The sequence below is a fragment of the Coloeus monedula genome (genome assembly GCF_965178545.1).
Source record: "Coloeus monedula genome assembly, chromosome: 3".
NCBI lineage: Eukaryota > Metazoa > Chordata > Aves > Passeriformes > Corvidae > Coloeus > Coloeus monedula.
Window position 1 is genome coordinate 49598038 of NC_138783.1, and position 15265 is coordinate 49613302.

General features: G+C 37.1%; 1 protein-coding gene across 12 annotated transcripts in view; it reads left to right on the forward strand.

The window, feature by feature from the left end:
• Window positions 1-15265, forward strand: part of FRY (FRY microtubule binding protein) — a gene marked incomplete at its 5' end in the record, with an annotated part of 227301 nt that overhangs the window by 85521 nt on the left and 126515 nt on the right. For 11 of the 12 annotated variants that reach the window (XM_082279085.1, XM_082279078.1, XM_082279077.1 and 8 more), the window contains one exon: window positions 9541-9740. In XM_082279085.1, coding sequence (XP_082135211.1) covers window positions 9621-9740 — 120 coding nt within the window. Of the gene's footprint in view, window positions 1-4427; window positions 4539-9540; window positions 9741-15265 lie in introns of those variants that run through there. The other variant, XM_082279083.1, reaches the window with a different exon arrangement.

Genomic DNA, 15265 nt, shown 5'->3' on the forward strand with positions numbered 1-15265 from the left:
TTCAGAAATAAACCTTGTCTCTGTTTTAATTTTTGTTTTAAAAAACCCCAACAATTTTTCATCTGAAAAGACCTTTTCACCCTTCTTTGGAGTTTTTTCTTTTGGAATAACTGGAAAAGGTAAAAAGTTATGTAGAAAAGATACCAAGATTTTTGAAATCTTTTGAAAGTATATTGTTAATCTCAAGTCAGCCTTCAAAGAGGCAACGTGTCATTACCATATAAAACACAGGAACTGAGAAGTATTTTTGTTTGATTTGGATCCCATCAGAAGCAACAAAGGTGCTTCCTTTAGTGAGAAGTTACCCCTAAATAAAACACTCAAATGTGAAAACTGTTTTAGATTTTCCACAAGATTTTCCATGCCATCTAGCTTTTTCAGTCTTTAATCTCATAATTACCAAGCAAATTCTATAACTGGTACAGTAAAAATCTTTATGTTGCATGCCTGTATTCCCACATATCTTCAGCACATATCTTCAGCACATGGTATATGTAAACAAGAAAATAATGATTTAGAGAAAAAGAAGCAGGAAAATAAATGGTGAGCAAACAGAATGGGAGGGAAGAAGAATTGCTTTCCTGCCTCACTCACGTCTTGCAAGGATCTGAGATAAGAACCTAGAACAGCTGCTCAACCCCTGACCTGCCACTTAGGAGAAGGAGGGAGGGAAAGGCTACATCTTACAGGATCATAAGTTACTAGGAGCTTAGCCAAGTCAGTGAAAAGGCCTTTAAAAGAAATCAATGGACACATATGACAGGGTTTCCTGTTTGTTTATTTGTTTTGGCAATCATCATTCTTGAATCCTCTGCATATGCAAGGGGAGAAAATGTGTTCCACTCACTGCTTTCCTCTACAGGCTCTCACATCAATTACCGCTGTCTTGCAGAGAACTGCAGTGCTCCTCTGAGGATTACAAAGCTTAACATTTACCTGCCAGCAGCTGGGATGTGAGGGCCAGAAGGTTGCTAGGGGCTAATAAGGCCAAAACAACAGTTTTAGCTTTTCCAAGGTTCTAGGTTGAACAAGATCCTTGGCTTCAAAGTGAGCAGGCACTTCACCACATCCATCTCCAGTAAGACCTATCTGTATGTTACAGTCATGTGGGGACTAATGTTTCCCTGAGTTTGGGCAAAGATGTCTCTATTAAACTGATTATTTTCTGGTGGGATCTGTCACAGAAGATGGCAGCTTCATAAGCATCTCTGAGTGGAATGAACATACGAACTCTTTGTAGACTTGCAGAGAAGAGCATTCCCCACAAGTGATATTTTAGCACCCATAAGGCCTACTGAGTGGCCATATCTTTATTTTCATGGATGCTGCATTTTATTTCTATCCTGCAAAGGATTGGATCTGATTGTTAAAAATTTACCACATCTGGGACGTGTTCTTAGGCTCCATTCTGCAAATCATTGTCCACTCTTGGATTCAGGGGAGGGCTGAATGAGTTTGCTGTAAGGAGTTAGCCTTATGTCCCAAAATGTTCAGTCTCACTGAGGATATCATATGGTCTGTTTTAGGCATGTGTTTGTATAAGATACTGAAAATAAATTGAATGGCTAACGTGTGCATGTGCATACACACACAACGCTCATGCCTCCTTTTCCTTGGGTAGAGTAGTTGGGTTGGCCAAAGCTTACACTTTATTGGCCATTCTGCCACTTCTTAGTGGATGCACTAATTAATTTGTCTCCTGTTTTCTGTCTTTGCTGTTCCTTGAGTTCACATGAAATTTGTATTCTCCTATTATGCTAAAAGGAATAGGAAGTTTACAAGTCTACAGGATCTGGAAGTGTCTTTTGTAGTTCCACAAATACTGTGAAGAGTGGAATATGTGTATCTAAACCTGGCAACAGCATTTTTTCACTATATACTCAGACAGAAATAATTTAAAATGTTGGTCTTATCTTGGGTAAATCGGTAACCAAGTCCTGGAGTGCCTTTATCATGGAAGGTATCTTCTTCCTTTCTCTTCCCGTGCCAGTTTACACAAATTACTCTCCTGAGGCATGTCTCTTTAAAGAAATTAAGGAACCTGAAATGTATAAATTAGCCTTTTCTCCCTTATAGTTTCAGCATAATCAAGTATTTGAGGATATCCATTTTGGAGAGCTGAGGTCATCTCAAGATGATTTATTGGATATTCTCCCAAGCCTATTCCCTTTAGACTTGTTTTCCGAATGAGCTGTTTTGCTCCAGAATCTTGAACTTCTTTTGTACTTTTCCCCACTGATCTCACTGTCTCTTCTCTATTTTATCTTCTAGACTAGATAGTATTTCCTCTGGCACAGGAATTTCCAGATTTTTATTTTGCATGCAACTGTTTGGGTTTTATCTTTGTTTCATTGCAGACCATCTGTCTAGTTGGTCAACCAAAGAAACTCTTCCTGAAGATTTCTGTATTTGCATTAAATAGGCTTTTGAAAGTCAGCATGAGTTGGGATAGTTTTATGTCATGTTCTTGTCAAGACAGCTGCACAAAAAGACTGATTGTCTTCTCCAATAGTTGCCTGAACAGTTTTAGATAGTCTTCAGAGTCTGGAGTTTTAGAATACATGTTTACTGAGATTTCCAATTTTGGAGACAACCTTGTTCTACTAAGAGGGAAAATATGTTTGAGATTTTTTTCATATAGACTTTCTTATATATTCTTATTATCTGTATGTGCCTGTACCTAATGTCTGTGTCTACGTACAGCTGTCAGTGAGGGAATTTTTCACTGAAAAAAATTCCCTTACCTTGAGGGAAATGATCCTTCGCAAGGACTCAATTTCATGTAATATGAATATTTGTCTGTGTGTTTTTTACTGCTTATTTTACATTTTTTATTAAAATAGAGGAAGCTTTGAAGCAGTATGTTCCAGTAAGTGTAGTTTCAAAGCTCCACAGTCGATACTCTCTGCCTGGGACATGTATATGCAAAGGGTTATTACACGTCTCTCCATCCCTGGGCCCAGTGCAGGCCAGCCTTGCTGCAGCTGGAAGTGTAATTCATTTCCAGTACTAGAGAAGGAAACTGGGTCTGCAGAGCTGTTGCTTATGGTAGATTTGTACAGCAGCTTTTATGGACCTTAGAAATCACTACAGGCCATAAAATTGCGGTTTCTTACATTCATTTTAATAATTAGCTTACTTATATTTATGTAAGCATGCAGTTGAGAACAGAGTCATTACATTGCATTGTAACCCCTATGAAGAGTAAGGCCAAGACAGTACCACCATAATTTACACTTTTACTTTCCAGATAGTCTGGATGTGGGACTTGGTGTCCACTGAATTCTTCCTGGTCTTTCATTTTTTACTGTAAGTCCTCCTAAGAAAGAGTCAGAAACACAAAAAAGAGCAGACATTAGTAGCATTGATTGCTTGTTGTAAAGTCCTGTACTTTAAATAAGTTTATTTTCTATCATAGATATTTCAAGTCATTAGTACTATGTTTTATTGGTTAACTCTATACCTTTATGGTTATTTTTTCTTGAGACATGCAAATTAATTATGAAAATAATGCTTACATTAAATAGTGCTATTACTGCATCTTACTAATATGCTGGACTAACATTTTTCTTGGGAATCATACAGTTCATTTTACCAAGATAAGAATGGATCTGCTAGACCTTAGTATGTTTCTTTCAGCAAAAGCTCCCTTTTTTTATTCTCTATCAAGCTTGAATTAATTGGGAATGTTCTCCTTCAAAAGGTGAAAAAGCAACCTTTTGTGGTGCATTAACCATATCCTTGTAAATTAAATTCTTCATGCTTTATTTAATAATGTCTTTTTCACTTTCTTTTTAATGTTATAATTGCTATTTTAAAACAAAGCAAATTTTCTCAAGAGTTATTGCAGCAGATGTACAGTTATTCTTAAGGATATGTGGTTTCTCACTGATTCTTGGCACGGGAAAAGAAGAGATACTGGGTTGGTTTTATTGAAAGGAATTTAGACTGTATGTACTTTTGGCCAAAAGACTTTAGTTACAAAACAAAACCCATCCTGTGTTGTCTCTGTGCTTTGCATTTCTATACTAATTGCTTTCAGCTTGGATTGTATGATAATACATGTGTTTGATATGTGTGGTTTATTTGTGTTGAACTCCATTATCCTGTCTCATGTTCTTGGAGTGCCTGAAGTAGTTTCACTAATCTGTCAGCATAGTATGTACTTCTGGATAAATATAGACGTGCAGCCACTCTGTGAGTGGTCATCATCATATGCTGAAGCTAAAAATTACCCCTTTGGTTATGGAAAGGCTGAGCTGATCCGCAGGCCTGCTCTAGCTCACACATTGCAGTTCTTCAGCATTTGTCTATTGAAAAGCAATGCCACGAAACTGAAGGAAATGTCTTCCTCACAAGCAGTGGGGAAGTGTGAAACAGGATTATGAAACAACTAATTTATTTTTCAATTTTAGTTAGAAAAGGATTCTAACTTTTCTGACTGAAGGAGGGGAACATTTCAGGTATTCACAGGCTCATGGATATTACAGTAGCATGTTGGAGAAAATCCAGCGTGATCAGCTTTATAAAGGGTCTCGGTAGGTATGAAAATACTGCAGATAGATGTTTGTGTTTGTCTTATTAGTTCGCTCGTTGTTGCTAAAGTGTAAATTTGACACAGTTTACTAAAAAAAAAATGCAACCTCTGTTTTTTCTGCTTAAAGATACTGAAAAGTCAGTAACTCTTTATGGCTGGAGTTATATCCAATGTAGCACAGATTCTTGGCTTGTGCATTGTGATCATTCAGTTGTTTTGACTCCTCTCACAGCTTTAGGAAAAATACCTGTAGTGCAGACCATAGCAGGGGCTCTCTTATGATAATTTAATTTGGTACTCATCCCCAGTATCAGCTTTTGACTGTGTGTTGCACTAAAACTGCTGTGCTTTTTTGCAACTGTTTTTCTGATCAGGGAAATGATTAATACATAGAAAATTCTAGCAGTGATTTTATGTCAGGAGGCCTTTCTGTGGCAATAGTATATGCTTGTGAGGACAACCATGGTTGATATTTCAGTGATACTTCCATATTTATTCCTTGTCTTTAATTTTTAAAAAATATATGACATTGAGAAAATAGTATGGTTATAGCCTGTGCTCAATGAAAATACTCTGTAGGATAAGAGTATAATTTGAAATACAGCTTATTGCACATTTAGTAGAAAAATAAGGGTCCATGTTGGAAACAAGAACATGTGCTTCAGACAGAGTTAAATCCCCAAATGGTACAGACATTTTATAGTTGATCAAGCATGGTTAAACTTTGTTACAGATTTTCATAGGATAGGAGCTTTAAATATGTATACAATTTTCTAAACTTGATCTGTAGATTCTCTGCTCTTGCAGAGTCCTTGGGCATCAGGGTTACCATGCTCTCCTCCCTGTGCATCACCATTCATTCTTCTGGGGAATGAGCTGTTTTTCTCTAGGTAAAGGGTTTAACTTAATGCAGTATTTGTATGGTGACCAGTACTCTACAATATGTAGATAAATGCTTCTGTGGTCTGTTCTGGTATTTCTCTTTGTATAACATTTATTATTTCAAAAGCAGGCACTAAAAACTAAATTTGTTAAGGAGATCAGTATCTCAAATTGAGTATAACGCCTTCCTTCCACCCACCTCCCTCCAGATCTCTTCTGCATGAACCCATACAAACTATACATGGTGACTTCTCATGTTAAAATTATGCCTTTTATTTAATTTGGGCAGCGTTTCACTGGTGTAGATGGAAAAACTGAGCACATCTTTTTTATTGCTACTTCTAAGACTCACATTATAATGTGTCAACATAAATGGACCAAGCAGGGATGACTTTAATGCAGCTATTTCCTAATTTTTGAGTCCTTGATTTCCAGTTTTATGTCCCAGAGGCAACTTTTTTTTAGTGAATTTTATAGGGCTCTTGGTCGAGGCATAAGAGCTATATTCTGTTAAAGCTCATATATTATTAGTATAGATGTCAGTGATAGTCTTGTCACTGGGCCACATTTTTGCAATGCAAATATCAAGCATATGCAAATGCTGGAGATAATGGAGCTGAAAAGATGCCTTAGAAAGCCAAACCTGTATATAATAGTTCATGACCAACTCATTATCAACTCCAGACCCTCAGAGTATTGGCAATGTTAGCTCTCATGCTAAAGATGCTTAAGTGGAGATAACAGCTACAAAATGGTCTTTTAAAAAATTGAACTAAATCAATGTCATATGTCAGTCATTTCTTTAACTGCTGTAATTGCTGTAGTAATGGTAGATGTTAACCCCCAGGATATGCTTTTTCTGTATTTGGGGAAAAGCTGTACAGTTCTATATTTCTGAGAAGAGCTAGAATAAAAATTTTTGATGCACTGGAAAATCTCACAGATAATTGCATTTCTCTGTTACAGTGTGCAAATAAGTAATTTTTCAGTTGGATGTCTGGGAAAAAACCCTAAATCCTCCTGCATCACAAACCTAACAGAATCATTGTTAAAAGGCTTGCTACTAACAATGACTATGTGGATTTAAATTCCAGTCTCAGAATCTTGGCTGAATGCCACAATGATTGAAGATTAGGGTGGCAGCTCCCAGGTAGCATGGCTAAGGTTTTTTTAAACGTAATTTCGCCGGGATGTGATGCGTACCTGATCTCACACACCGCCTGCGTGCCTGCCTGGCTCCCTTGAATCCCCCCTAGGTTTCGAGCTTAGTAGCCAGGTTTAAAGTAAAATTGCCGAAGGAACAGAAGGCAAGTTTGTGTTTGATTAGATTGCCGCAGATTCCTTCCCGGCCCCAGCGGCGGGCGGCCCGGGCCGGCAGTGTTGTGCTTGGCAGGGCCCGGCTGGCGAGCAGCCCGGCTGGCGAGCAGCCCGCCCGCCCAGCCCGGGCACGGCGCTCGGCGCGGAGCCTGGGAACGGCGCGGGGAGCTCGGCGCGGTGGCAGTGCGAAGGACGGGGCTTTCGCTGCACAAAGGACACAAATCCTTAAGAAAATTGGTTTCACTGCTCACCAAAAAATTTTCCTGACTGAGCATTTGGAGATCAAGCTGATTTCATGGGTAGATGTAAGCCAGTCAAAACCACACATTTGGCAAATATATTCCTCATTGTAAAAATATTGTCTGTCTCCGTCCTAAAGCTATTTGTGGAGAGATTTCCATTGCCTAGTGTATTTCATAGTCCATAAAAATTTGCATCTGATCCTTTGCATCCCACTGTCTTCATGTTAAAATTTTAAGAGAGCCTAGGTGGTGACAGAAGAGCAGTAGCACTTAGACTGGTGGCTCTTTTTTCAGTACTTTGAAGTAGATTATTATTGAGAACAACAGCATATTTTTAGAACAAGTTTTGTGTAATATAAATGTAGGACTGTTTTATACAGTTTGTTTTTTTGCAAAGAGTCATAATGCCAGGAAGATTCCATGATAATGGTTTTGCCCTCAAAAATCAAGTGAAATTTTGCAGGAAACAAATCTAGCAGGAAACATCTGTCACAGTGGGAGAAGTGCTGCTGCTGTGCTGTAGAGTGATGCTGTACCTTTTCAGTCGGGTTATTTTCAAAGAAAAGTATAGATGTGTTACACTTGCAGAATAATAGCTACATGAAGAGAAGCATTTCTATCTTCTATTATAGTCATATAGGAACTTCTAAACGGATTTTTCTAATGGAAAACATGTTCTCTTTTCTCCAGTGGATCCTTTTTTATTTTTCAGCATGTGATTTTGGGTTCTGATTCTGCCATATTTTAAATGCTCTAAAACCATAAAGTTTTTTCTTTTAATTTTTTTTTGTTTTTGTTGTTCAGCAATGAAGTGTTAAAGTACATAGGAAAGGTCAAAAATCTCATTTCTTCTTAAAACACTCATATGCCACTAATAATTGACAATTAATTTCAGTAAGAGTTGTAATTCTGTTCCTCAAAGCAAAAACGCTAAAGGTATTAGAAGTGAGGCAATTATCATTGTAGTTCATTCTTCTTTCTCTCTTTCTTTCTTTGCAACTTGGATGCGACATATAATGTAACACTCTGGAGTGCAATGCTATGGGGAAGTGCTGCAATGGTTTTAGTTCACAATATTTCCATGGTTTGTATTGCATTAAAGCATCTCTGTCCCAATCACCAGTACTGCTCGTGGGCATTGCAACACTTGTTTTACATTCAGAGTGGATAATAGCTGGGCTTGCCAGTGTTACTTAATTTGCTACTTTTAAAGTCTCTGGCAAAACTAACAGAGAGACGGTGCTACTAGTACCTGCCTGAAAACCAAACATTACTTTTATTGCCAGTAAGAGCTGAGCCCGGGGGATTTTAGTTTGGAAATTTCATGTGTAATATGGTAACATTTGAAGTGCTTCAACTTATTTTTCCTTCCTTCACAAAAAAGCAGTAAGTAGAGCTCAGTCTAGCATACAATATCTTGGTACTCATTATGCAGAATTCAATCACAGAGTAATTTACATTGGAAGGTATCCCTGGTGGATGATTAATCCAACCTCAGCTTGCTCACCAGCTAGGGAGGGTTTCTCAGGACCTTGTCTGGTCAAGTTTCAAGTGTCTCCAGCAATGGAGTTTCTGCTATATCTCTGGACAACGTGTATCAGTGTTTGATCACCCCTTCACAGTGGATTTTCCATTTATCTAATTGAAATTTCCCACATTCAAAGTAGCGTCTGTTGCCTCTTGTCCTGTCATCCTGTGCTCAAAGAAGAGTCTAGTTCCGTGGCATCTTTGCTATACTCTGTTAGGTGGCTAAAAAGTGCAATAAGATTCTCTTCTCAAGGTTGAATCAGTCCAGCACTCTCAGCCTTTACTAATCTAGCAAGCCCCTCACCATCTTCATGGTCCTCTCTTGGCCTTGCTTCAGAATAGCAATGTCATTCTTGTATGGGAGAGCACAAAACTGAGCACAATGCACCAGGTGTAATCTCAAAAGTGCCAGATGGAACTGTGAGGTTTGGTACTTTCAGGAAAGCTAGCACATAATTAATATTTTTTGGCCACGGAAAACATTCCATGTCTGACTCTTCATGTAAGATTTATACTGGTAACATGTATATTGTTTTTTGAGTCATTCTTGACTGACCTGAAAATGAAGTACAGGAGAATAAGACCCTTTACAATTCACCACAGTCAAAAGACCAAACTCCTGACTTTTGCTAGCCTAAGCCAGTTTGAATAGGTATAAAGGATAAATTTTTGTTACTTGACAACTGAGTTACAGGTCTGACCTGCATGCAAAAGGTAAGAAATGAGGATGTTATTCAAACAGTGAGGTGTCAGCAAGTCTTGCCATGTAAAAAAAAAGAAGATTGAATATGCACTGCATAGTAAACACCACTCAATTTTAATATAAAAGATTTCACGTTTGATTTCTTCTTCCAGTTAGATAATGTGTATTATATCTATGGTACCGTGGAAGTTTTATTTGTGAGTTGTGTATTTCTTCGATTAGCAGCTAGTCTCCAGTTTTGCTTTGACAGTGTAGTGGGCTGTTGAGGTGCTCTGTGAAAGTTAAAGCATGTTGAATTACCCAAAAATAAACGTGTCTTTTTTACATTTCAGCTTCTCCAGTTGGTAACGGATATATCAAGCCACCCGTCCCACCTGTTTCTGGTACGCAGAGGGAAAAAGGACCTCCAGCCATGTTGCCCATCAGCATTGACCCAGACAGTAAACCAGGCGAATATGTCCTGAAGAGCTTGTTTGTTAACTTTACTACTCTGGCTGAACGCAAGATTCGCATCATCATGGCAGAACCTCTTGTGAGTAAAAAAAACCTCTGTGTATATATATATATATATATATATATATATATACAGTGCTTTGAATTTTATTTTAAAATCTGGCTTGCTTGCTGTGCAATGAAGACTATTTTGCTTGTAATCTGCGTTGGAGTTTGATAGTGTTTCCCAAACTGTAAGATATGCTGCTATGGCAGTTAGAACATTGTGGGAGAGGGCAGAGGTATGCGAGATATGCCAAAGGGGTGACATGAAAGGGAATTAATATTTAGTTTCTGTTTGCAATATGGGCACATGTTAATGGGATTGAGAGACAGAAGGGGTGTCAGCCAGCATAGATTTCACAGCTGGGAGAGCAGTCACTGGAGTCAAAATAGATTAGAAAATGCTGAAATATGATAAAAGCAATATTTCTGAACATTACGGGTTTTCACCTAAAACATGAAAATGGCTACCACTGCTGGCTCCTCTTTCAGTTCTGACAGTCATAGATTTCATAATTTTAAAAAGGGCTATAGCACCTATTTTCCAGATATGAAAAAGCATGCAGGATTTGAAAAAGGAGGTACATTACAAGGTCTTGCACAGAAAGAGAGCCATTGTTATTTGTATTTTAGGGAAATTTAACATGCAAGTATGTCTGTTACAATTTGTGTTAGGTAACTGAACTTCCAGGACCCTGCTCATTTAACTTGAGACTACATTTTATATACATTTTTTCTATTTTGATTAAGGAAGAATATTTCCATAACCTATATTTTAGTTCTGATGAGGTAAAAAAACCCCCAAGACCTAAAAATAACTAGAAATCTCTACTTCTGTACTATAAGGGAATTTTTATAAAATTTTAAAATGTTTTTGTTATGAAGTACAATGTAGAATATTTACTTCAGTTCCCCATTTTCAGGTCTGGATATTTTGAAGGGCAAAATTAAAATTTTCTCTATTCTGATGGCCTCTGTTTAGCTTTGATTTAGATTCAGAAGCATTTGATGCTTGGAAAGTTTTACCAGGCTTTCTTCTGAAACATTAGGTAGATGCAAGATGACGTAACTATCTTACATAATTTGGAAATAACACCAAAAAAGCTAACAGTAAAGAATATTTTGACAAAAATCCAGTTTTTTTCTTCTTTCATGAGTCCCCTACAAATCACAAAAAGTAGAATAAATTGACAGTCATAGTGTAGGTCCTTTTAAAAACTAAAATACCAGCAGCTATTTATTACCATCCAGTCTTCATGCAATGCACAGTGAACATCTTTAAAGTTTTAAAACAAAATATGTATAACATTACTTGCAAAGATCAGGAAAGCAACAAGAAGACCAGGACCGAGGATATAATTTCCTTGCAGCACCTTCATTTCTCTTAAACATGAACCTCTGCGTTTTCATATAAGATTTCAGGCATGGATTTATTCCCATTTCACCTCGTGTTAAGATGATTTTGAGTTGCTGTGTGGAAATATGTTGGTTTTGTCACTTTGAGAAACTATTATTATCTGAATGTTGATCTTATTCTAGAGATTGTTCAATGGAGTTTTAGTTGGTAAATTCAATGTAGAACGTAAATATATGACAGGAGACTGGAATGCCACGTTTTTCTTGTTATCATTTCCAAAACGTATTTTTCACAGGGGTCTGACCATGAGACACTAACAATAATTCAATTACATACTCACATCTCATTAGTACTAATAAAACTTACAAATCATGGCATGCTGCTGTTTGAGGTTGGCTGTGACCAATGAGTAAGGAGGATTCTGTAGACATTCAGTCAAAATGATCTTGAAATAATTGGGTTGTAATGAAAGAAGTAACAAGGGAAAATGACAAAAATTACTCTCAAGTAACAGCTAAGAATTTAAGTCTACCCTTTTTGTGAGGTAGCTGCTGGATGTTTAGCAGCTTTGTTCCCACATTTTACTCTACTGATTAGAATTGTGACCAGGAAGTCCCAGGGATTTGGGAGACAAAGTTTATAAATTGATGGTGAAAAGCTACCTTTTGGCCTTTTTTTCACAATAGGTAGTCAGATGGTGAGCTCTTTGAAGAGTCTGTTCTAATTAAACTCAAATGTACTTCAAAGAAAGTCAAACTTGCGAAGTGCTCAATACTGAGATATTTCTGCTTTGAATTCTCCAAGTCATTTCAAGATATGACAATTTAATTTTATAATGAGTGATGAATACTTAAGGTATCTTTTAGAGAAGCTAAAATGATCTGTTTATAGTGTTGCCTTTTCATCTCTTTTATCACGAACTCTAGCTTACATTGAAACTCTGAAGTTACTGTGGTTAAATGAAATACTTACTGATACCTTTTTTACCTAGATAATTCTTTTCATGCAGATATTTTGCCAGTTTATGCTTTCCAGTTATCATTACTGATGTTTTTATGAATTTTTCTTTCCGTTTCCTTGGGTTCCATGTGCCTGTGTGATATATCCATCTCTTTCTTTTGTGATGTACACAGAGCCTAAGTGTAAATTACAGTGTTCTGGCAACTATGTTGGAAAACCATGTTTGAGTCACACCATGAGTTGCAGATGCTAGAAAGGCAGTAGAAATTTTTGCTATTTTCTAGGGCATCAGTGAAGGGCACAGCACCCATCCCCTCCTGCAGTCCCATGAAGTCTCATCTGGGATAGTGATATTCCAATGGCAGGGAAAGCAGAGGGCATTGCCACCTACTCCTCCTGCTGCCTTGGCTGGCTACCAAGTATCATTTGACATTTTGGTTACTGGATCTGGCAGTGATCATGACAAAAAACGCACTCCCCAGTTAATATATTTTTTAGCCATGAGTATAATGTCAACTATCCACTGCTAAGTCTTTAACAAGTTAAAATGGAAAACTTTTGTTTCCAGATTTGGTATTTTTAAGCTTTGTCTGCAAAATATTTTATTCAGAATTTCAGGTCAATTTTTCCCCTTTTTAGAATCTCTGATATATAAAAAACCAGTTCAATAATTATATTAAGTTCACAATCATGTGGCTAATTTTTAATGATTAACTACTGTACCCAGATTGTCAAATTATATTGATCCAAATTGAAAGTATTTGATAGCAGACTTAATTAAAGTGGATTGACCAGTTTATAAAATTAAATTCCCATGAATTAAATGTAAATAGTTTCTTCTAGATAATCTTTAATTATTTCCTGCTGCTTTTCTGTAGATAATTGTTCTTACTTGTAACAAATATTAAGATTTTATTCCACAGACCTTTTTTCACAGCTGATTTAATTAATATTTAATTTTTATCATTTTATATTCTAAATATTCTCTGCTTTGCTTCACTTACAAACACAATCTGATATGTTATTACTGCTGATTTTTTTCAAGCAGTGATGGCCTTGAAATAAAGCTAGAAAGAAGAAGCCAAGGAACTATTCTTGCGAGTTCAAATGAAAGAATATGTCTCATAGCTCTGGAAGGAGAAATCCCAGAAAACAGTTTCCTTTTTAGGACTGTTGATTATCACTTTGGGTAATAATTCATCCTGTGCATACAGAGCGGGCTAATCTTTAAATACGGCTTTCAGCAGTACTTACACACAGCTGTAGACATTGATAAAACATAGGGAGCTACAGGCATTGACAGTTGTTGATGGTTAATTTAGCTGTTGGTAAACTTTCATTATGCTTTTCTCCTGCAAGCATCTTCTTTTACTGAGCTTGTCTAAATTCAGTATCTCTCTGAATACTGAACTCAAGAAGAGAATTTACTCATTATAGGATTGGGACTATAAGCACATTCATGTATTCTGCATGCAACTTTTTCCTTTTATTAGGCAGGTTTCATCTCACCATTAGAAAAAAACCCTGAAAGGAGTGATGTGGTTGATACTAGTGTATTTATTACTTCCATTTCATTAGAAGCTTGAAGATACTAAAATAGAGATCTGTTTCAAAACTGGGCTGGTGATAACAGCCAAGCAGATGGTTAGGAAGACTTTGAAAAAAAGGGAAAGAATAATGCAAATTGCAGAGACTGACCAACCAACACATATAATGGCACTGGTTTCTGATTAGCTTCAGTCTAAGCTTCACTTTCTCTAGGCAAGACAAGAATATGCTGAGAAAAGACTTGGGTATAAAAGGAAGTTGGTTTTTTGTTTTCTGAGGATTGGGCTGTGATAACTGGTAAGATTTATGTAGGCTGTGGTAATACCAAGCAGTCCTATCCCACAGCTGTAATGTAGAATTTTCTGGTTTACATGGACTAAAACTCCAGCTGCATCACACAAGGTGACAACTCCTTAGTTGTCACCTCTAACTGGACACATTACTGTTACACATATTTTACATTTGAAGTCCTCATTAATAGTTTGGCATGCACAGGGACTTTGGACCCATGTTTGTTCACAGATACTAGTCACTGTAAAGAACAAGTAATTTCCTGGAAAAGAGGAAAGGCAAGCTGCCCTGCTCTGTTCTAGCTATTCACTCAGTATATGTATGCCCAGAAAAATGGAAAATAACACAACTTTATTTGAATACCTTTATATTGAAAATTTTGTTCTCTTTTCTCATACAAAAACTGTCTCCCTAGAACCTTTCTCTTTAAATGCTACAAACATCCTAGCTTCCCATTGTCATCTGTCCCTGTCCACCTCTGTGTCACTGAAGGAGTATGCCACTGATCATTAATCTAATTCTTCTATTCCACAAGTGTTTGTGCTAGTCAAAATTTTGTAAATCATGTGGCAGTCCATCCCAGCTGTAAGGACCTCATAGTTCTTAATACCATAACTCTGTATCTAATGTCTCATAATTCTTTATTTCTACTGTATTATTTATTTAGCATTGAAATAATAGAAATAAATATTATTATAGTAGTTTTTTTAGGCCTAGTTGTGACAAATAATGTAAGTTATTAAAATTATTATTCTTAATTATTCTTTCAGTAGTTGTCTCTGAAGTACTTAAGATGCTTCTTTATGAAATTCTGCCTCACTTTAAAGTATTTTACTGTGCTGGGGACTGTTCTCTCACCTCCTCATAAGAAAGTGAAAGCATCTCCACAACATCTTACTTCAACTACTCAATATGTAACCTGAACGTTTATGATGATCCTTTCAGTGTATGGAACCCCACGAATCTGTTACAGTGGATGTGTTAAGTGGGTTGTTGAATGTGCAAATCTATGTCAGTCAGTCATAGGACAGTCTGGAGGACCAAGAACAGTCATTCACCTCAGGGGAGGATCTGTCTCCTAGTGCTCCCAGAAATTATCAGCTCAGCAGAGTTCCTTTCCTGCAAGTCGTTGACTGGGTCCTGGGCCAACTTTTTAGACTAGTAGTTAGGCTACTATTTTATTCAACTTCTAGCCACATCTGAGGACTTCTTGTTGCCCAGAGAAGTTGTAAGTGCCCAATCCCTGGAAGTATTCAAGACCAAAATAGAGCAATCTGATCTAGTGGAAGGTCCCCCTGCCCATGGCAGGGGGGTTTGAGTTCCATGATCTTTAAGGTCCTTCCAACCCAAACCATTCTGTGATTCTATGATTCTAAGTTTAATTTCTATATGGATTGTTCTCTTGG